The 23,312-nt window shown below is 41.5% G+C and overlaps 1 protein-coding gene across 2 annotated transcripts; it reads right to left on the bottom strand.

The window, feature by feature from the left end:
- Window positions 1–1,514: 1,514 nt before the first annotated feature.
- Window positions 1,515–23,013, bottom strand: AMPD1 (adenosine monophosphate deaminase 1). 2 transcript variants are annotated; one of them, XM_058716128.1, is made up of 16 exons: window positions 22,926–22,962; window positions 21,597–21,608; window positions 17,987–18,167; window positions 16,717–16,882; window positions 14,202–14,367; window positions 10,021–10,240; window positions 9,374–9,503; window positions 7,940–8,134; window positions 7,514–7,645; window positions 6,704–6,867; window positions 4,649–4,775; window positions 4,303–4,466; window positions 3,263–3,383; window positions 2,428–2,601; window positions 2,053–2,163; window positions 1,515–1,694 (listed from the first exon to the last, which is right to left on the bottom strand). In XM_058716128.1, the coding sequence occupies exons 1-16, from the start codon at window positions 22,945–22,947 to the stop codon at window positions 1,536–1,538; spliced, it is 2,244 nt and encodes a 747-aa protein (XP_058572111.1). In that variant the 5' UTR covers window positions 22,948–22,962; the 3' UTR covers window positions 1,515–1,535. The 2 variants fall into 2 exon arrangements, with proteins under 2 accessions (XP_058572111.1, XP_058572112.1); XM_058716129.1 differs by lacking the exon at window positions 21,597–21,608 and having other exon boundaries at window positions 22,926–23,013.
- Window positions 23,014–23,312: the final 299 nt, after the last annotated feature.

Raw genomic sequence — 23,312 nt, 5'->3', positions numbered from 1 at the left:
TCTGTAATAAATGAATTAACATGTATGTATTCTACTGCCCTCTTATGGGTGATCTGGAGATATAACTAATGGTAGTTAATGCCTTTTAAATCTGAGAATAGAATGTTTAATTTAGCAATCTCTATTATTTTGACGATATAGAGGACAAGGTAGAAATAAAATCAGGTTCTCTAAGGGACTTATAAATACTCAGCAAACAGAAGTTCAACTTCAGAAACTAGGGAGAGGATTCTTATACTAGGGCTAGTATAAACACGCTGTCAGGATCACACCCATGCTTATAGCTACCTGTGTAGAATGTGGAAACATGCAGGAATTTGCCTTTATTTTTGTTTTTCCATTTGAGAAGTCATTACTTTCTGAGGTGTTTCACAAAATGTTCTTTTTCACATTTGTATCCACTCATTCTATCATTTCACACTGTGAACAACAGGAGAGTAGGAATGAAATCTTATTCTTTATACCTTTGCTGCCTAGAATACTACCTGATACTTGAGCAGTTCATCAGTAATTGTTTATTTAATCAGTTAAATGAACTATCAGCCCAGCCACCAGATGGCAACACAGTTGTACATGTAGAAGTATAGTCTAGCTAATTGGAATTCTACCTGGCCTTGAGTAACAGGTTCCTAAAAAGTTATTTAAAATGTACAATGACAGCTGGCTATAACTTTATTGACAATTATATCCTTAAAACTGATCATCTTTGGATAAGATAAATTCTACCTAAGTGTAATAGCTCATAGGTACATATTCTCTATATTGGACGACACCTGTTTTTGTCTAAGAGCATTAGTCTCCAGTTGTATCCCGTCAAAAGGACTTTTCAATGGTCTAAGTGCCTCAAGCAAAGTTCATTCTGTAAACCCAAAGCCTGCATTTCTCCCTGGGGCTCCTGGGTGGCTCAGTGGGTTGGGCATCCAACTTTGGCTCAGGTCCTGATCTCCCCTCTCTTGAGTTCGAGCCCCTCATTGGGTTCTTTGCTGACAGCTCAGAGCCTGGAGCCTGATTTGGATTCTGTGTCTCCCTCTCTTTCTACCCCTTCCAGCTCATGCTCTGTTTCTTTCTCCTTCAAATATAAATAAACATCAAAAAAAAAATTTTAAGCCTACATTCTCCCAATAACAAGTCATTTGCTCATATTTTTGCCTTGACTTAATAGTTATTATGTTAATAATAATATGTATTATTAACTATTATCAATTGTTAATAAGGCAGGGCAAAAAATACTACCAAATGTTTCACCTGTAAGTCATAGCGACTCTAGAGTCACACAAACCTACATCCACATTGCTACCTCTCAATAGATGTGTTCTTGTGCAGGCTATTAACTTCACTAACTTCAGTTTACTCATCTTCTCCAAAATGAAGATAACATTTTCTACTTCATAAAGTGAAAATAATTAAATGAAATAATGTCAGTGGAATGATATCTAGTACAATCATTGGTTTATAGTAAGGATTCAGTAACTGGTAACTATCATTCATATTCTCTAATGAAAATCTCACCCACATTATTATTTGGTTTATTTGCTTTATTCTCCCGATTTAAGGCCTTCAGCAATTAAATTAAGTTCATAACACCAGGTTTCATAGCGATAGGCCATGCGGATTTGGGCTACATTTGTCTTCCGGATATCATTTCCCATAGGGCCTTCCTCAAGGTAATTGTCGCCCAGGAACTTTGCTTTCTCCTGTAAGAGAAAAGAAAGGAGAATGATTGTTGTCTTTTTATCCTGATATAGACAGTAATTACATCTTCCACAAAGATCCCTCCCTTATATTACTTACTGACAGAAGGAAAACATAAACCAGTAAAAGCACTTATCCAGTGCCTCAGTACGCATGGTCTGCTGAGAAGTCAAATGTGTTTTATTTTCCTTGCCCAAAGGCATAGCCAGAGAGATAGAAGAATTCTTTCTAATCCCTGGCCATAGTATTTGCGTATGATTTGCGGGATAATTTTTCTACATGTGTTTCCTCAACTATCTTTTCATTACTCAGTTTCCAGATCCTATGCACAGAAGGGCAGCCAGCCAAGGACAGGTCTACCTCATGAGAAATTCCACATTGCAGAACACTGTTTCTTGCCACTTCACACATATCGCAGGTACTCAGTTTGAACACTTGGGCAGCAATGGCATATTCTTCCATTAGGGGCTCCTTAGGTTATTTATTTAAATGAGGCAAAAAAAGAAAAAGCGAAAGAAAGAAAGAAAGAAAGAAAGAAAGAAAGAAAGAAACAAAGAAAGAAACAAAGAAAGAAAGAAAGAAAGAAAAGAGAAGAAAAGAAGCATATTAAAAAAAAATAACAAGCATCCAGCAGAAAAAGTATATTGAAACACCTTGATTTGACTTTGAAATTCTGGATGGAAAACAACAGTCCCTCCAAATATGCCTGTATTGCTCAAGATTCCATATGTGTACCTTGGTAAAGTGGAATTGCATCGGGTCATCTGTCGACAGTGAGATCATTAGTCCCTTCTGGAGGAAATCTAAAAAGGGATTTTTGGCATATTCTAGAAATAAGCTGTTGTTACTTAATGGCGACATGGCGATGGGAATCTGGGCTAAGAAGAACAAATACTGTAACACAGGACTCTGAAAAGGAAAAGTGAAAAAAATTATTTAAGGATGTTGAAAAAGGGATACAAATGAGAAATGTTATAACCACATGATCTGCAAGTTTTAGCTTTCAAAAGAATGATCATACATTCTTTCAGTCCCTGAGGACAGACAAATAATCATTTTAAATGTAAATGCTATTTAGAATAAATGTTTTTGGGATCATCAATTTTCAGTAGCCTTGAATCAAACTAAATGTTTGAGTTTTAGTTGCCTAAGGTACATGGTCTGTCTCGGGAAAAGACTTCACCTTGAAACATTTTTTTATCCCTCATAAGAAAGTTCTGACTCTCACAAGAGGTATTTGAAAACATGCTATAACAAGAAATCTGGCAAAAACTAGTTTAAGGTAAGCCAAGCACCTCTGAATTCTCCCTTGTCAGAGTTCTAAAATAGAAGTCAAAAGACCTGCATTAACTCATCTCTGCTGCTAACTGGTTAGGTAATCGTAAGCAGCTCCCTTTACTTGTCTGGCTTCTGTGAAATGAACTGTACTAAATAACCTCAAAAATCTTTTTTTGCTCTACTTTAATTTGATTCCAGTGTTGATAAGGACTTGGGAGACAATGATACGGAAAAAATTATTCCTCTAGCTCCAATATAAAAGTTAATATTAGGAAGAGAGCCTCCAACTCACCTTCTTTAAATTCAGGCCATGAGAGATATTATCTGCTGTCATGAATGCTGTCATGAGATGGGTGAGAGCGCCCGCTTCCCCGCAGTGAGGTCGGAACAGGAAAGTATTCATGCCTCGTTCCCTAGGGAAAGGCAACTGCCATAGTTATCACAGGTGGCTGGCTAGGACCCGGCAACAATTTGGGGCATGGAGTAATTTATAAGAAAATCTGGTGGGGCGCCTGGGTGGCGCAGTCGGTTAAGCGTCCGACTTCAGCCAGGTCACGATCTCGCGGTCCGTGAGTTCGAGCCCCGCGTCAGGCTCTGGGCTGATGGCTCGGAGCCTGGAGCCTGTTTCCGATTCTGTGTCTCCCTCTCTCTCTGCCCCTCCCCCGTTCATGCTCTGTCTCTCTCTGTCCCCCCCCAAAAAAAATAAATAAAAAACGTTGAAAAAAAAATTAAAAAAAAAAAATCTGGTAAGAAAAGAATTAACCCTCTGAAAGAGAGTGGGGCATCCAAAGGATTCGGTAAAACTGGCAATTCCAGGTCATGATCTTAATTCTTCCCGAACATAGCCTTCTGAAAAAAGAGGCAGCAGAGGATATGAGGGTATGGAGGAAAGTCAAGATTTGATTACCTTCAGTTTCAACAGGAAATTTACCAAAAGTACCATGTTGTCATTTCTCCTACTCACACTTGAGGGGGGAGATGTTTCCAGAAAACCCCGTTATAATATTCCTCTATTCTTTACCCAGGTATATCAAGAAGGGTGAAGTGTATGGAGTATGATAATAAATTGTGCAGTGATTAGTGAAAATTCCTAAACTTGCAAAGAAAGGAATGGTGAAAGTTGCTGAAGGCTCCAAAACATCCATTCCTGCTACTAAATAAAGAAAGAAACCGAAGAAAAAGACAAGGGAAAGAAATTTCTGATTCGGGCCAATTGAAAGCGTCCTAGCAGTGCAGTGCAGTGACCCTTGACCACCCAAGGCGCCAATGTCTGAGCAAAAGAGGTGTGCCAAATAGAATCATCTCCTTCTACCTCCAGTTCTGTCTACTTACTTTCTCAGGCTGTTGAGAACCGTGATGTTTGCATACATGTAGTAGGCATAGTAAGTATAAGACGGATTCTTTTCCATGGTCCACTCCTGGGGCTTGGGACTCTTGGAGGAGAACATGTGGCCACTGTGTTTGGACTCATCATCCACACTGTCGAAGCCAGTAATCTGTCCGGAAAAGTAGGCCATACGATGGGGTCAGTTCGACTACAGGATCCCAGTCCTCAGAAAATCTTTCAGCTCCCAAAGGCAAGGACCAAACGTCAGAGATAAGCACCAAAAATGAATCACAGCTTGTGGCAATACTAGCTCACGCACAGCGGTGAGAAGGCCCAAAGGCTCATGCTTACATGCTTAAGGAAGACACTGAGGTCTGGGTGAGCCTGGGGATTAATGGTGGCCTCAAACACTGGCATGAAAACATTCTCCAGCATCTTTCCGAAGTGTGGGAGGAAGTTCTTTGATCGGAACACATCGCTAAAGGCAAGAATAAAGAGAATTTAGGAGGAAAATAGTTTTAGTATTAATAGCCCCTGTGTGAAGGAATCAGAGGGCAAGATGCCATGTTCAAAAAAAGACTTAGTGTGTCCATTCTAGGTCCACTCGGGTACACTCTTCTTGGCTACCCATAAAGAGGGATTCCGTTTAGATGAGGCATAGACACATAAATTTCTTGCTGGACCGGTTGCCTCAATCTCTTCTACAAAACCTCTGTAGTAAAAATATTAACCTTCACAGCTAAATCCATATAGAAAATGAAGAGTATATATAGGAACTATGTCGCAAAAGATTGGGTGACTTATTTGTGGTATATAAGATGGTGAGCATGATACATTTATTGAGAACACTTCTGGAGCGCCTGGGGTGGCTCAAGTTGGTTGATTTCAGCTCAGGTCATGATCCCAGGGTAGTGGGATTGAGCCCCGTGTTGGGCTCCACACGCAGTGCAGAGCCTGCTTAGGATCCTCTCTCTCCCTCTGCCCCTCTCCCCAGCTCTCACATGTGCGCTCTCTCACTCTCTCTGTCTCTCAAAAAAGAAAAACAAAAACAAAAACACTTCTGATATGCTTTAGCCAGGGACAATCTAACGAACTAACTCTTATATAGCACTCAGCATATGGCCATCCACTCTTTTAAGTAGCCAGAAATATTAGTTAATTTAATCCTTATAACAACTCAGTATGTTAGCTACCATTATGACCCTATTTTTTAGTTAGTTTATTTTTAAGTAAGCTCTTCACCTAATGTGGGACTTGAACTCACAACTTGGAGATCAAGAGCCCCATGCTCTACTGACTAAGTCAACCAGATGCCCTCATTGTAAAGATGATGAAACAAAGGCAGAGAGCTCATGAAACTTGCCCAAGGTCACACTGCTAGTAAATAGTAAAACTGGGATTCAAATACAGCCAGTCTAGGTCCAGAGTCCATGCTCTTATCACACCTACTGCCTCTCTGCTTTAATGGTATTAGACAGGAAGTCCTACCCCAGTCAAAAAGTTACTTTTTTGGTTCAAGAGACAGGATAAAACTCTTGCATTGACAAGGGTGGGGGGCAGGGGCGGCATACAGAGGCAGGTGGCCAGAAAATATATAAACACTTAAGTTAGATAGAAGATCAATGATGCTGAGCATCCCGGAGGGTCATGAGTAATTATCAATGGTAATACCATTGATAAATACTCATTGATTGTGGAGGACTTGAACACTTGTAAGTGAGACAATTGTCAGATGGTAGTAAAGGTTCTTTCTTTTTTTTAATGTTTATTCATTTTGAGACGGAGAGAGTGCAGTGCAAGAGTGGGTGAGCAGGGGAGGGTCAGAGACAGGGCAGGTAGTTGGAGAATTTCAAGCAGGCTCTGCGCTGTCAGCACAGAGCCTAATGTGGGGCTCGAACTCACAAACCATGAGATCATGACCTGAGCCGTAATTAAGAGTCAATCACTTAACCAACTGGGCCACCCCGGCATCCCGATAATAAAGGTTCTGATACAAGAAGGCTACATCCCAGTCCAGATAAGCATGGGAAAGAATGACTGGACACAGAGAGAAAGACCAGGAGAAAGGGAAAGTATAGTAAAATGTACATAGTTCTCATCCTAGCTAAGTTTCAAATATTCTCAATAAGTTATTTTGTGATCTGAGTGAAGTCCCATGTTTTAAAAAACAAAACCCCAAAACTTGGTTAGAAAACTGTACTGAAATGATCTTTCTAGTTCCTGTCTTTGGTCAAGAGTGCTGAACCCAGATTGGACAAAACCAAGCACCCAGGACCCTGTTCTGAGCTCCGCTTTAACAAAGCTTTTTTTGTGTCTAGAGGCGCTACATCTTTCTTGTTTGTGCAGAGAAGGCGAGGCAGGCAGGATGAAGTCAGGCTTTCGCGTCTCCGATGGGAAGGTACGTACTAGATCCTGGGGACCTGGATCAGCCAAGTCATGTTGCGGCAGTAGATGCGGTTACGGACGAACCAGGAGGACAGTTTGTGCCACTCATCAGGACTGCGGCCATAGATTGACAGGCGGGGCTCAGCGTGCTGGTACTTTGCATCCACCAGGTCTGCACCTACCTCCTGCGAAGCCAACAAAGGAGTCCAAAGCCAGGAATTTCCACAAGTCCCTCAGGGGTCTAAATCTGTGGGGTCTAGGGAGAGGAAGTGGGTACCAAGAACAGGGGAAGCGTAAAAGGAGGTCAGAGGGAACCTATTCCAGGTTAAGATCCAAGGAAATCAAGAGATGAGGGGAATCTAGTCAGTAAGAGACTGATAGTGATGGAGTCTAGAGAGTAAAAAAGTCAGAGAAAGGATGTTGAAATGTCCAATCCAAGGGGCCTGCAAACGACACTCAGCTCTTTTTAGACCCCCTACTTTCCAAAACGCACATCTCCCAAGTCCACTGTGTCATTCCTGCATGCTAGAGCTCAGGCCATGAGCCTGAAAGAGTCCTTAATCAGTCCCAAATCCACACCCTCAGCCTCTCTAGCCTCGGAATACAAGTCTTTTAAATCATTACAGTGGACATCTCTGAAGAAATTCTTGCATTCGTCTCTGTGGTGCTTCCCCTGAGATAGCACCCTTTCTCCTTCCTTTCCCTCCTTCCTTTCCTTCCCTCTCTTCCTCCTTCCTCTTCTCTTTTCTCCTTCCTTCTTTTCCTCCTTCTCTCCCTCCCCCTCCTCAAGAACCAGGCCAGGTACCATAGATCTGGCTGGTTCCTCCTCACCTTGATGATAGTGGCAAAATATTCCCCATCAATGTAATTGTCTGTCTTTAAGTAGAGGTCTCGTAGCTCACTTGCTCCTACAGGATTGTATTTGTCATTGAACTTATCAAAACGCTGGAAGGTCTGGCGTCCCTGAATCAGGAAACAGGAACACAAGTATATTATTATCAGAGCTGCTGGGACATGGAGAGGGAGGGAATGGCCACAAGGAACAGGGCCTGGGAACCGGGGGGAAGGGGGTGGGCTCCAAGAAAGGAATCTGGCACAGTTGACAATGAGTGAACCTCAAAATTGTCTGTGGGTGCTTTCAGTCAGCACGGTCAGCCAACACGGTTAAGAGGGCTCTGAGAAGTGGGAGGTTATAGGAGAATGGCATGTGCGGTTCTGAGTATGAGCATGAAGCTGACATTATCTTTTTCAACCTACAGCGTGAACATCCAGAGAATCAACAGTCAGGTCATAGGGATGCATCTTTAATGTGGCAAAAAGTTCCTTCAGGGTCAGATTTTTCTCCTTGCTGCTGTAGACCACTCTGTCAGCATCAATGTGGTAAGATTTCTTAATAAAGCGCAGCAGGTGCTTTTGGTTCATGCAAGCGGCTGCATGGATATGGGTGTCCACCTGTGTGTACATTCAGAGAAAGAAAACCAACAATCAGCCCTAGTCATGCTGCTCTGTTAGGGGCCATGGTGCCTGCAAACCCCATTGAGGCAAGAGAAAGGAATAAGTAGAGGGATGTGACCTGACATCCGGTGAAGGTGGCCCGGCAGGAAAGAACCAGCAGCACCTTTTTGTACCCTTGCAAGAATGTGAAAGTTTAGGGCGGTGCAATAATAATAATGCCTATTTCTCTTGGATATCTGCCTATCCAATTAACTCTCTACCTTTGATCCACACAAAATTCTCAGGGACCATTCTCCACCCCTGAAATAAACTAGCTGCCACAGCTTTCAGCCCCAAAGGGAGAAAAGATCAAAATCATGTCAAAGCCATGACTGACACAGTGATGGAACTTATGAGTTAGATATTTAAAACAAAAATTTAATGTTTTATTTCTTTTTGAGAGAGAGGGAGAGGGAGACAGAGTGCGAGCAGGGGAGGGGCAGAGAGAGAGGGAGACACAGAATCTGAAGCAGGCTCTGGGCTCCAAGCTGTCAGCACAGAGCTCGAAGTGGGGCTTGAACTCACAAACCTCGAGATCATGACTCGAGCCAAAGTCAGATGTTTAACAGGCTGAGCCACCCAGGCGCCCCTGAGCTAGATATTCTTATGATTATAATTTTATAGCCTGGAGATTTGATAGATGAATTTGCCCAAGGTTATACAGGCAGCTGAGCCAGGATTTGGTCCTGAATCTTTGCTCATATATTTTCTATCCTCACTTCTTGCAATCACTCAAATGGTCAGAACACATCTCAGAGGTGTTTCTAAGTTGATTCATTTTCTACACTTATTAGCGCATCTGATGCCCACCGTCCTCTTGTGAGCTAGACTGAGCAGATATATTTTCCAATTTTACGAATGAGGAAACAAACTCAGAAATATTTAATCATCACCCGCTATATCTCAGAGTCAGGAAGTAGAAGAAAAAGGACTAGAAGAAAGATCTTCCAAAGCCTGGAATAGCAGTTTTTGAGATTTCGTTCGTTTTTGTTATTTTTGTGGTTCACGATCATTATAATTTTTTGTGGCAAGAATGCGGTAAACCCTTCTGTGTAGAAAACAGTAGAAATGGCATTTTAACTTTCTAGAATAATTCATTTGCTTTCGCTAAAAGCAGTTTCTTTCTTGTCCCACTCAAGAGCTAACTGGGCTCCCATTTTTGCCCAGCGCTGGCCCCTGAGCAGTGCCCACGTTTACCTTCCTGCAGTTATAAAAATCTCGGTGGGGGTTGTTCTTCAACTCCTTTAACTCGTCCATCTCGTTGAGCATCTCATGGACCTGGAACTTGGAAGACAGGAACTTCAGGCGCCGGTGGGTGTAGGTCTTACTGTGGAAAATTAAATCACATAATTCTGAATCATTCAGACACTTAAGGAAAACAGTCACAGTTTCAAAACCATCAGGACCCTTATTACCCATAGGAAGCAATTACTGAAACAAACATTTCAGTTTGCAGTTAATCTCACTTGAGAAGTATTGGGCTCCAGGGGCTCAATCTTTTCATCCGTGTTGGACAGAATAGTGAGGGAAGACTTGGGAAGGCATTTAACAGCCCCGGGGAGACAACGTTGCTCAAGGCTAAGGGTCCTGGCTTTAGGGATGGCAGATGCAGACTTGAATCTCAGGGAGCTGTGTGACTTTGGGAGATTATTTAACTCATCAGAGTCTCCGCTTACAAAACGGCAATTATAAAACTACCCACCTCGCAGAATGCTTGTGAGGAGATGGGAAATAATGTACCTGACGGGTTTAACAGTGTTTGAACATTGTAAGCACTTGGTAAATACTCATTCTTACTAAGAGCAGTGTTAGTACTCGTGGTGGTAGCATCACTAAACACTCACACAGGTCCTTGGGCAATTAAAGCAAGCAAAAAATTCATATCATCTAAGAAGGTGTCCATATTGAGATAAGGAAGTGGCTTAGGTTCATCTTTGCTGGCTGCTGCTTCATTAGGATACACGTGAACCACACCATCCTTCATTTTGAGGTGATAACCCAGGTTTTCCGGGAGGTTATCTGTTTGGAAGGGTTCTTCTCCGTTCTTCGCAGGAGGGGTAAAGACTTTCTCAATGAAACACAGAGTAATATATCAGGAAATAAGACAAATGACCACATGAAAATAACCAAAATATGAAATGCTGTAAGATCTCATTTGTTTGGAATCCTGTACGTCATGTTATAATTATTTACCCAGAGCTAAGCTAAAGCTTATTTTTACATTATTTTTCTTTCTTTTCTTTTCTTTAATTTTTTTTTTTTATATTTTTATTTTTGAGAGAGACACACACAGAGGGTGAGCAGGGGAGGGGCAGAGAGAGAGGGAGACACAGAATCCGAAGCAGGCTCCAGGCTCTGAGCTGTCAGCACAGAGCCGGATGCGGGGCTCCAACCCTTAAACTGCGAGTTCATGACCTGAGCTGAAGTCGGACGCTTAACCCACTGAGCCACCCAGGCGCTCCTACATTATTTTTCAAAGCTGACCAAATTAGTAGTTTAAAATAACTATAAGATTTTATCTAGTGTAAGAATGATTTTCAAGTCCTTTAGAAGTACTGTTTACATGATTGATACACTACTTACCAATAATTTTATTTACTAAAGTAGCTTATCAAAGGCTTCCTGTTTAGAACATTTTATTAGCTTATGGGATATTTGCATAGAAATAAAATCAAACTACAGTTGAAAAGTAGAATTTGCATTGTGTCCTTAATAAAACCAACCTCTCTAGAAGTCTTAATTTAGAGTGGTTATTTTCAAAAAACTTTGTTTTTTAGAGCAGTTTAAAATATTTTTTAAATGTTTATTTATTCTTGAGAGAGAGAGAGAGAGAGAGAGAGAGAGACAGAGCACAAGTGGGGGAGGGGCAGAGAGAGAGGGAGACACAGAATCTGAAATAGGCTCCAGGCTCTGAGCTGTCAGCGCAGGGCCTGACACAGGGCTCAAACCCACAAACTGGGAGATCATGACCTGAGCAGAAGTCAGACGCTTAACCAACTGAGCCACCCAGGCGTCCCTAGAGCAGTTTTAAGTTCATAGCAAAATTGAGCATCAAATACACAGTTCCCATATACTCACTGCTACTCCCACACAGGCACTGCCTTCCCCACTATCCACACCCTCCACCAGAGGGTACATTTGGTGCAACTGATGAACATAACTGACATGTCGTAATCACCCAAAGGCCATACTTTAACTTAGGGTTCACTCTTGGGGTTGTACATTATATAAGTTTGGACAAATGTACAATGACATGTATCCACTCTTAGAGTGTCACACAAATGGTCTCACTGCCCTAAAGACCCTTTGTGCTCCGTCTACACTGGTTTTAATATAAGTGGATATATAAAATAAAGTCTTACTAGAAGAATTCCAGTTCTTATTGTAATTATAACATACTATCCACCTTCTAAAGCACCTACAAAGGAATGAGAAGGGATTTTGTGGGTAAATGTCCCCTTCTTTCCAGTGCTAACAGTTTCAACCTAAGAAAGCCAGGAAGAAATTCTACGTTGTCATGGCCTTTAAAGTGCTTAACCTTCTACTTTCAACAAGTAAGTGCCCAAGGCAGCAGAAAAGTCTCCAGTTTGCCAGTGACGACTCACAACCACAGTGGGAAAAATAATATGGGAAGAAAAAAGTCATGCATTTTCTATTCAAAACTAGGAGACAAGGAACACGAAAGAAGTGAAACAGTATTTTGCTATGTCGAACATTAATTTTTTGAATCTTTATAGTTGAACATAATAGAGAGATAAAGCACAATTTAGAAGAAGCAAAGACAAAACAAATATCTTAATGACAGTATTATAGAAAAGAGGTAAACCGATTTTATGTATTGCCAAACAGGATACATGTTTACTCTGATTTTAATATTAAAAGGAATTATAGAGAAGAAGTTACAGAACTGGAAAGCTTTAATGACATAACAATTTGCAAGTTCAAAAACCCTTAATATTTGTCTCCCTTGAAATCTCAAACCTAGAAGTATACTCCAGAAGATGTCAAGCCACTGCACAAAGATGTTTCTCTAACGCGTTCATTGCAGCCTTATTGGAAATCAATTTTTAAAAGTCAGAAATCTAAATGCCTAAAAATGAGAATTGGTTAAATAAAACATGATACAGTTATACAATAGAAATCTGAGAAGTTCTAGAAATCTGATTATTTAAAAACATGTACTTCACTTCATATAAGGCAGAAAGTAAAAAGTGAGAGACGGAAATGAAGTACTATGGAAAGTCAAAACATACAGTTTAGTGTTCTCCAGAGGTTAGAGGAAGGAAGGAAACGATAGCATCTGGGCTGCACGTCAAAGGGTGAGGTTGCATCTGGACATATGGACATACAGTGAAAAAAGTGAAGGGCAGTCCAGGCACTGGGAACAGCATGACAACAGTACAGGGGCAGGAAAGTGCTGAACCAAACGGCAGACAGGAAACACTTCCGACCAGAACAAAGGTGGAGTAGATAAGGTAAGTTTAGAAATAGGTTGAGAATCTAGTTAGAAGGCCAGCTGGTGGCAGGCCTTGAATGCCAGGCTAAAGACTGGACTCAATTTGGAAGGTAATGGGAGCGATTAAAGGTTTGTGATAGGAGAGGGATATGTTCAGATCTGTGTTTTAATAACTGGAACCTAAGTGAATCTCACCAACAGACGGTGAGATTAGAATTTAACAGAATGGGTCAGAAACTATGATAATAGCCTAGACAAGGTGAAAGATAGACCTAAATTAGGGTTTGGGGAATAGCAAAGAGAGGAGATTTTGAGAGGTATTGTACGGAATTAATTATGTGATTGTGCATGTGGGCAGGAGAGAGAATGGAGCCAAAGACAACTATGATATTTTTAGACTGGCTTACTTAGATAGTAGTCCCTCCTTATCCATAGGGGACATGTTCCACCACCCCCCAGTGGATGCCTGAAACTGTGGATAGCACTGAACCCTGTATAGACTGTCTTTTCCTATATATACCTATACATACCTATTAATGGGCCACTGGTCTATCAACTTACATGTTTAATTTATAAATTAGGCACAGTAAGAAATTAACAACTACAACTAATAATAAAATAGATCAATAATAACAACACACTGTAATAAAAATTGGGAAGGGCGCCTGGGTGGCTCAGTTTGGTTAAGTGTCTGACTTCAGCTCAGGTCATGATCTCATTGTTCACGAGTTCAAGCCCTTGTGCTGACAGCTCAGAGCCTGGAGCCTGCTTTGGATTCTGTGTCTCCCTTTCTCTCTGCCCCTCCCCTGCTCGCACTCTTTCTCTCTCTCAAAAATAAAAATAAACATTAAAAAAAATTTTTTTTTAATTGAACATGGTCTCTCTCAAAATATCTTATTGCCCTAAACTCACCTTTTGATGTGAGATGATAAAATTCCTGTGTGACATGAAATGAGGTGAATAAGGTAGGCCTTGTGAGGTAGCAGTAGGCCACTGACCTCTTTTTTTTTTTTTTTTTTTTTTTAAGTAGGCTTCATGCCCAGTGCAGAGCTCAACGTGGGGCTTAAACTCACAACCCTGAGATCAAGAACTGAGCTGAGAGCACCTGGGTGGCTCAGTGTGTTAAGAGTCCAACTTCGGCTCAGGTCATGACCTCACGGTTCATGAGTTCGAGCCCCACATCAGACTCTCTGCTGTCACCACAGATCCCGCTTTAGATCCTCTGTCCCCCACCTGCCCCCCGCTCCTCCCCCACTCTCTCTCTCTCTCTCTCTCAAAGTAAATAAATAAACTTAAAAAAAAAAAGACATGAGCTGAGATCAAGAACTGGATGCTTAACCAACTAAGCCACCTGAACTCCTCAGGCCACTGCTGACCTTCTGACAATAAATCAGGAGGACCATCTATGTATGGACCTCGGTTGACTGCAGGCAACTGAAACTGAAGAAAGCCAAATCACGGAATGGTGGTGGGGGGAGACTACTGTAATTTAGGGACATACTTAATATTGAGTAGTTAAACCAAAAGATCTATTTCATATGCTGCATAAGAAAATTACTTCTGACGTACCTGGGTAGAAGCTCTCGTTTGCTACCCAAGCCTCACCATCGATGTTCCGCAAGTACTTGGAAGGGGTTTTAGGGAATCTCTGAAATGACTTCTGCATGTACTTCTCCCGTATGCACAGTGCCCTGTACAGACCTTTGCAAACCATTTCAAAGTCTTCAACTGTCACCTGCCAAGAAAGTGTTAGAGCATCGGAGTCACTCCTGTGAAAACCCAAGAAGTGGATTGTCTTGGGTATGCCCCTGCTCTCTCCTGGGTGTTGTAGCCCGTGCTGAGCCCACCTGCCCACGTGGCTGCTCCCTTACGTGACTTGGGCCCTGGGTCTTCCTCCAGGAGCAGGTCCTGAAGTTTCTTGCCCTCTTTCATTTCTACTAAAACTCACCTGGTCTACAAGTCTTGTGTTTGTTTGGTGTTTGCTAGAAAGCAGTGATTATCTAATGAGTGTGATTAAAAGAACCCATTCTAACATGGAAAATAACTTCTTCCTTCCAGGTTTTACATACGGGCTTCTGAAGACGGTATCTCAACTAAAAGACCATGTGACTCTAATTTGAGAATTCAAACCACTTTCTGGTCAGTGGGGGAAATATGTGGGGATGAATAAGGTGTCACACATCCCTCAAACCCTATCATGCATGCCCTGCCTTCTGTCGTTATGGATGGATCAGAACATCATCTTATGATAAGTTATCATTCCTTTGGATGGTTTTAAAGAGAACTTAATCTGTGGCTAAAAATGGAGAGATTCTAGAATAAAATTTTCTCAGAACTGCCGGAAATTTCCTAAGCTGGTCTGTCTCCCATGCCCCATCCCTGACTCCGGGCTGGGGACGGCATGCCCAAAGAGTTATAACTTGAAATCACTGAATGATCGTCATCAGAGCCCAAAGATTTTCTGGGACCAATGTAAGCTTGTTCTGAATGTTTGAGGCCCAGATGTTGATCCTAACCAGTTGAACTCTTTTTAAAGGCTTGCTGACCTTGGCCGAGAGATTCTGGCACAGGTGCTGGAACTAGAGGTCTGCTTCTAATGGCATGCTTGTTCCTTTGCCACCTAATGGGCCACCGGTCTATCTTCTCCAGGATAAGAGCTGGATCTTATTCACCGTGGTGTCCTCAGCATTTAGCACACAATGCGTAGCACACAGTAGGTGCTCAATAAGAATTGGTTACATGGAGTCAACTGATTATCAGGGATTGATGGCCCTGGAAACTTAGTCCTGATCCCCCTTACCTCTCTGTTCAGTTACAAGGTGAGAACAGATGGGGGCACAGAATACAACCAGCTGATTATTGCTCAGCAGCTCAGCCACATTCAGCCAATACGCCTGGTTCTTCAAAGACTCCATGTCATGGTTTCAGGTGTCCTCCAGCTTTCAGAGGAGAAACAGCTACTCCCTGACTTCTGTGAACCTTTTCCTTCCTCCCATCCTCTTTCTTTTCGTTTGTGTTTGTTTCTACCAAGCACAAGCGGTATCAACTTTGCCTCTTAGTTTTTATGTTTTTTTTGAACTCCGGCGTTCTCCAAACGGCAGCTCTGTTGAACATCTCCTTTCAGTCATTTATAATCTAAAATGCCTGCCATTTGCAGTCATGTCATCACACAGAAAGTGAATAAACAAGAATTGTGTTTGTTTCCTTGCTCTGTCCCTTTTTAAATATCTTGGGACTGACCCTAAGTGGGTCAGTTACATGAGAAGGGGGCTTAGGATTGGTCATTAAAACTATATTTGGAGCATAGACTGATAGCTACACATCAGTTTCACCAATATGATGCTGATTCTGCAAGTTCATGTGACAGAGATTTATTAATTGCCCAACTGTCCTGGACAGGACAGGAAGGTCAAGTTGTTTGTGACAGGAGTTTACTATCCCTGTGGCATAACTAGAGTCTATTCCAGGCAATAATCTACCGTGTAAGCATCTGCAATGAAATTGGAGATGACCGTTGGTCAAAAAAAAAAAAAAACAATAGCCCCATTAGAATTTTCTAGGCTCTCTCTCATCTTTCTTCTTTTCTCTGGTCTCTCCACTCTTCTTTTCTCATCTCCCTTTCTTTCTTCCAAGCTGTTTTCTTGGATTGGTTTATGCTACCTGAAGCCCTTGTCTCTATTCTAGGGCTGCCCAGGATCCATCTTTTCCCAAGAGCCTCCTGTGCCTCCTCGAGGCTCCCTGTCTTGTCTTGCGATATCCTCAATGAGATTAGCCCACCAGGTGCTCTCTTGTTTCTTGTGCCAAAATCTGTCTAGTGTATTCTGTAACACACACACTGCATTCCACTACATACTGTCCATGTGCAAGCAAATGGAATAGAGAAGGATAGATCATATGGGATGGGATAAAACAAAACAGAAATATAAGTCATGGCAAATCAGTACTGAAATGCAATAATGAAGTACAACAAAGGACAAGTGAACTAACACCTTCCTCAGAAGGAAAAGCAAGAAGGTAAGGAAGCTGAAACAATCAAGCTGTGTCTTCCCAGCAGCGACATTTGAGGGGAAAAAGAGCAACTCACCCCTGAGGCATAATCGCCAGTGATCTGCACTCTCTGAAAATCAGGCACGGTCTGGTAGGTTGGAGATGAAGAAATGTATTCGTCGATATGGGACAGTTTAGTGGAAGATGCTTCACTTTGTGGAATGGACAAATTAACGGTCTTCCGTCCATGGAAACGCTTTTTTCTGGGTTTGAAACACAAAAATAAAAGAACTTAACTTGGTCCTCATTGGGAGTTGCGTTGTGATAGATTGGTGTTTCACTATCCAATCATTTTGGATAGTGCAAATTAAATTGGACAAAAAGTGCAAATTAAAATGTCAGCTGGCTGTCAGAAACAGGATCCAACCATATGGGAAGAGGGATCACATGACCGTATTCCCTTCTTCCCGGTACCCTTTGGGACCGTTGGCCTTTGGGAACATACGAGAAGGCTTTCAGCATGACCTTATTCTTCACTGGCAGTCCACTCCTAGCAGATGGGCAGTCTGGGAACCACAACAAGCACAGGCTATGTCAGTTATTACCTGTGTTGTTTTCTGCTTGTTCTGAAACTCTGTGAGCTTCTGTTGCCCCCTATGAAAAAAAATAGTGTAATAATGCCTACCTTAAAGGAATTCTGTGAGATTTAGTGTACGGAGTTTATAAGTTGCTTAGTCAATATTACTTCCTTAGATCAACAAGTATTTATTGAGTTTCTGCTTTGACCCAAGACTTACGTTAGGTCCTATGGGGCATGCTGAACAAGGGGATCGCTGTTCTTTCCTTAAAGACAAAATAAAGAGGATGGCCAGGGCAGGAAGGCAGAAATGGAGTGTTGTATCCCTGGGGCCTGGAGGAGGTCAGACTGGCCTGAGGGCTATATTCATATCAGATAGCACAATGCGAAGGTTGGCTAAAAATGAACTCTGAAGATGAGGCTCTTGAGTTCTGGTTTCCGTACCCATTGTGTATAAGTTGAGTCTGTGCCCAGCAGCCATCAGCCTACCTTGGTTTGGAACAATTGCACAGGAGCTCATATCCTCTTGCTTGGGCAGATAGGGAGGCTTCAACTAAAGGAAAATGTGCATGAGCACAGGATGTCTACTCTTTTCTTCTTTTTAGTCATTGCTAACCTTGCCCTAGCTTACACAGTGCGGGGGTGGGGGGTATAGGTGAAAGGGAAGAATTGTTAGCTCTGGCAGAGTTCTTCCTCCAAGTTGAACCATCATTCAGACAGACTGAACCAGCTGCCCTGACCATTCTCCTTCCTGTGTCCCAATGTCCCAACATTCCCTTACACCACTTACCTCCTGCCTTCTGTGGAGGTGGACATGGCCTCCAGGTGGAATATGTGTGCTCGCATCTCATGATGAGAAATTGGACAGATTTCATCCACATCAAAGGGGGAAATCTCCTGACGGCCTCCCTCATCTTTGACTTCAGAGGCAAATACTTTTTCAGCCAAGCTACGTATTTCATCATCAATTTCTAAAAGAGGTTTTCATGGATTAGTATTCAAGCCCTTTCTCAGAACTCATTGGAGAGTTCCTGTTATGTGTGAAGCAAAGTGCTAAGGACTGCCCTGGGTGCGTGGCTCCCCTATACTCTAACCAGTGCCCCAGAAGCATGTCAAAGCTCAGTGCCGCTCTACTGTCTCTTTAGAGGTTTCTGTGTGGGTAGCTTGGAAATCTATTCTCAGAAACACAGGTCAGATTCTTGCAGCACATTTCAGGAGGTCCTAAAGGTGGGATTGGTCTCTTGCAGGATTAGCACTTAATGTAAGATCACCTGTTTCTGGCAGGGCTAAGTCTGATTTCATAGTAACCACACAGCATAATCTTTCTCATTAGACTGGTGGAGTTTTTCCGATGGCTGTGAAGGTGTGAATAGGATTGTTGGTCTTTGGAGCTTTTCTTTCCAGAAAGATCGTAGTGATCTAGGTAGTTGTGAGAAATAAACGTGTGCTTTGGGCCTTTCTTCCTCATAGGACAGATACTGTGTTTCTCTCACACATTATTTCAAATCCTGACAACTTGATGATATGCTGGTATGTGGGAGAAGGGGGCCATTGAAAGTTACTACCCAGTGTTGGGAGTCCCACTTCTTGTGGACATGTGGCTTTTCATAACGAATGGCCCTTGGAAAGCCAATTTTACTTTTACATGCCTTAATATTCCCATCCTTTGTTTTTAAGTTTATTTTAAGTAATCTCTACACCCAGCGTGGGGCTTAAACTCACAACCCCGGGATCAAGAGTCACATACTCTTCCGACTGAGGCTCCCTTAATATTCCCATTCTTAGAATGGGTGGAGGGGTGACGTTTAGTTTGGCAATGAATAACCCCAAGACTCTCCGGATGTAAGGGAACTAATTTCATCATACAGCGTAGTAATGGCCATCAAGTATCTGCTCTTCTGTTAAGTTCCACTGCATTTTCCACATACCCAATTGTTTTCATCTGAATAGTCATTACTTCTAATACTTCTAAAATCTCTTCATATTTCCAGAAAAGAGCAGGTAGCAAATAATGAGAATGGCAAAGAGTTAGCTATTTGGAGCAACAGAAGACAGAACACTCTTCAAATGATGACAGAGCAAACTGCGTGCAAAGAGAAAGATCCCCTCATTGCCGCCCCATCAGTGTCCTTACAGATCTCCCAAATGCCACATTTTCGATTTTGACTTGAGTAAGTGCATGTGTTCAAATCCTTGTTCTGCACTTACCGACACCTCCACCTTCCTCTGTCTTAGTTTCCTCATCTGTAAAGTGGGAATACCAGTACCTACCAAAACTCACTCATGAGGCTGTTGTGGTAATAATAATGTACAGGCAAATACTTTACAGACAAAAAAGCACCAGATCAAACCGAATGATGCAATTTGGTAGCATTGGTCAGACAGATATCTGGTATTTGGGGTTAGTTTGGGGCTATTAAGGAAATGATAAATGATATGACTTAGTATAGGCTGAAGCGTACATTGGAAATGATAGTAATTAAATCATAACTTCACCACCACTGTCAGGTCAGCCTATTTTCAAAACCTGGCTTATCACAAAAGAATAACAGAAATCCACTGTATTGCTGAACTTCATGCATCTGTCTGCCTCATTAAACTCAAACACTTCCTGAAACTGAAGACCGTCTTTGGATGCTATGGGGTAGTTCTTTGACAAGTACCACACTCCACAAAGGACCAAATGGGACTCTAAATAGATATGTTTGATGGCCTGAGAATGCCTCCCCACCCCACTACCAACTGATCTCCAGAGATTAGTATCATTCCTCCAGGAATGCAAGCAAGCACATGCACCTCAAGGATGAATGGCAAGCAGAAGTTAGAAGAGGCTTCATGCACCATGAAACACAAATGAAAAGAGGCTAGGTGGTTATGATGATGATGAGGACAAGGATGCAACTGGCTTGTCATGATGGGTCTGTGACAATGCTGCCGGAGGCCTCAGGAAGGACGGCATGGAAATGGATGCTCAGAAACCAAATCCTACTTGCTTGAGATCTGGCTTGTCCAGAACAAACAGTCATTACCTAGGACTGCACGTATCCATTTGTTTCATAGCTTTCAATGTTATTGTTTTTACTGAGTTCCATCTCCCTAAGCCACTAGCGATGATTGAAAAGTTAGAAACTCTACTCTAAGATGTGGTTTGCATGATGCCCCCAAATTACATGGTTGATATTTCCTTCCACTGAATCAACCAGTTGTTTTGACTTCATGCAACCACAGCTGAAATTTGACTCCTCATTCAAGAGCTCTGCCTTTCAAAAATATTTCAGGGAGTGGCGATGGTTGTGGGAAAGAAAGAGTGAAACTGGTATTTCAAAAGATGAGTGGATAAGATTTGGTGACAGTTCTGAATTCATGGAATAAAGGAGAGATGAGTCCCTTGTGTTTGTATAGCTAATTGTTGGGTTCTTTTTTCAGCATATTACATTTGAGATAATGGAGCACCTGAGTGGAAATGTGTGGACGACAGGACATCTTCATTTACATGTGGAGTAGACAAGAGAATAGAAACAAGTGGTAGAAAGATGAAGCAGAGTGAACACTGAACTAGGAGTGAGGAAGTGTCTGTGACAGCTGGGTGGCCTTGGGGAAACCACATAATCACAAGGAGCCTCAGTGTTCATCATCATAACAAGAGAATGCTAATAATAATAATGTCAACTTCAGAGCATTGCCATAAAGGTTAAACAAGAAATCCTTTAAAAATGACACAGTACTATATAGAAGTTGGGGATTATTACTATTAACATGGGAAGTGCAAGGCTCTTGAGAAGAGGAATGTCATGCTGGCTTCTTCACTCAACGTTGAGATCCAGAAGAGCATGCTTATTTCCCAGCAGTGCTTTATTGGTGGGTAGAAAAGACAGGTCGTAGGTGTTTCATCTGCTATGTCTCATCTCCTCTATGCCTCTCCGAGGCAGGCCTACTTACTATCAGTCAGCGTAAGAACAAGTCTAATTTGAAACATAACTTAAAGTTCCAGTTTTATCTGAAGTGAGATTTTATTTGACCCGGTCACAGAAATTTACCATGAAATGTTTTGCTTTGGAGTTGAGGATTTCCTAAGGCAAGACTCAATAGGCCCCGCTGGCTAACCTATATCTAAAGAATACTATTTTATTTTAAAACATCAGGTGAACGCCCCTCTGATGTTCTCTTTAAAAAATGGATTTGGTTGGGTTTTTTTGGTGGGGAGGGGGGGAGTCCAGAAAATCCATGAGTTCATTTGCTATGCTATGGGATATCTATGGTTATTATTAATCTTTGTTGGCTTTCAATGGTATCATTTAATAAACACTGCTGAAAAATACTCATGTTTCTGAATTAATGAATAGTACTATTTTTCATTGATACTTTGGCAAATAGCAGGAAAAATTGTCCAAAATACTCACGTTTTTCTTTAGCTGTTTGAAGTAAAATAAAACAAGATAAAATATATAAACAACTTTCAGAAATCATAGTGGCTGTTAATCTGTGCTTTGGGATAGAAATGTGTAGATTGGTACAAGAAATGGGAGAGGTGGAATGTGTTATTACAGCTCATTCTTCCATTTACCTACAATTTGCTGTCATCAGAAAACTCTGGGAATATGGTCATTACACACCCCTTTCTTTTCTTTCCCTTTCTAATATGGCTCCTTAAATTTACGTTTATAATCGTAAAGAGGTACGCTTTGTAAAATGTGATGTTAAAGACATCTGCTCTAGAGAAATGGAAACTCTCATACAGTGCTGGTTTCAGCCAAACTGAAGGAGCCCATTTGGTAAACAATTTAGCAACACCTACCAAACAGCCATTTCTGACAATCTACCTTACTGATTTCCATTCTTAAAAATGGCAAAAACTTTATGTACAAATACTGTTGTCAGAATACAATTTTACTTACCCAACTGTAAAGAACCTAAGGGATTAGTTAAGAAGATTTGAATATTACCCAGCCATTTAAAATGATGTTTAGGAAGAGTTTAGAATACCACGATAAACGATTAAGTCATAATGTTAAGGGGAAAAAAAGGCAGGCTATAAAGTGACATGTATTATATAATCACAGCTATGCTTTTTACAAATTCCTTAAAGTTGCATAGAAAATAGACTGAAAAGAAAAACACTAACATGTGAAAAGCAGTATCTTTGGATGATGGGACTGTGGTTGTTTTTTTCTTAGTACTGCTCTCCTAAATTTCTCGTGTTCTCTAAATGAGTGTTATTACTTTTATGTTCAGTGGAATTTCTCTTTCTTGTTTCACAGGAGATATGTATTTCCTTCCTAATGAAAAAGACTTAGTATGATTCTAAAAATTATTATGTGTACAAACCTGGATCGTGAGCCATCAAAATACACAGATTGGGTTAACATTTCCATCATGCTTGTGATTTTCAACTAACACTATAGCTAGAGACGTTGTATAGGACACTGCTGTGAACTCCAACAGGCACAGGCTTTGTTTAGACTAGCAGAGTAGATTTTAAATATCTTCCACCGTTTTCTCCTGGGATCATCAAAGATGCTACCACATGATACAGTTTTAGAAAATTATCTCCCTTCCAAAACTAAGAAGAAGAAAAAATCCTTGAAAATCTTGTCTTGCTTCTTCCTGAAAAGTATAATTAAGTGGTACTCTGAACCCTAAATAAAGGATTGTCAAAGCTGACACGATATACTCAAAGGAATGGCTGCATTTAAAAGAATTGAGCTCTCAAAACACTTTTGCACACCTACCTGGAAGTTTCAACAGAGGCATTGTTGCCGGGGTCCTTGATTCTAGGATAGCACAGTAGAAAGGAGGAGAGAGGAGGCTGTGGGGATGACTGCCTGACACTATAAAATACCCTGACATTCATTTTATGATTTTGCTTTGCATCTGTAATCTGACCCTTCTCTGCTAAAAAGAGAGAGATGAGTTTTAGACCTATTTATAGCTTTAGGCAATTGACAGAGAAAAACAGGTGAAGCCTTCAGTCTTTACCCTGGGATTTCAGAAAAGATAAGTGCTAGGTCAGGAATTGCATTTCAGTGCTTTCTAAATCTTCCTATGCATCAGATTCTCCTCAGGTGTAGTTTTCTTACATGATTTTACCAGTGATGATTATTTTTCACCCCGATGAA

The sequence above is a fragment of the Neofelis nebulosa genome, chromosome 2 (genome assembly GCF_028018385.1).
Source record: "Neofelis nebulosa isolate mNeoNeb1 chromosome 2, mNeoNeb1.pri, whole genome shotgun sequence".
In the NCBI taxonomy this organism is placed as follows: Eukaryota; Metazoa; Chordata; class Mammalia; order Carnivora; family Felidae; genus Neofelis; species Neofelis nebulosa.
This window is presented reverse-complemented; position numbering and strand designations above follow the sequence as displayed.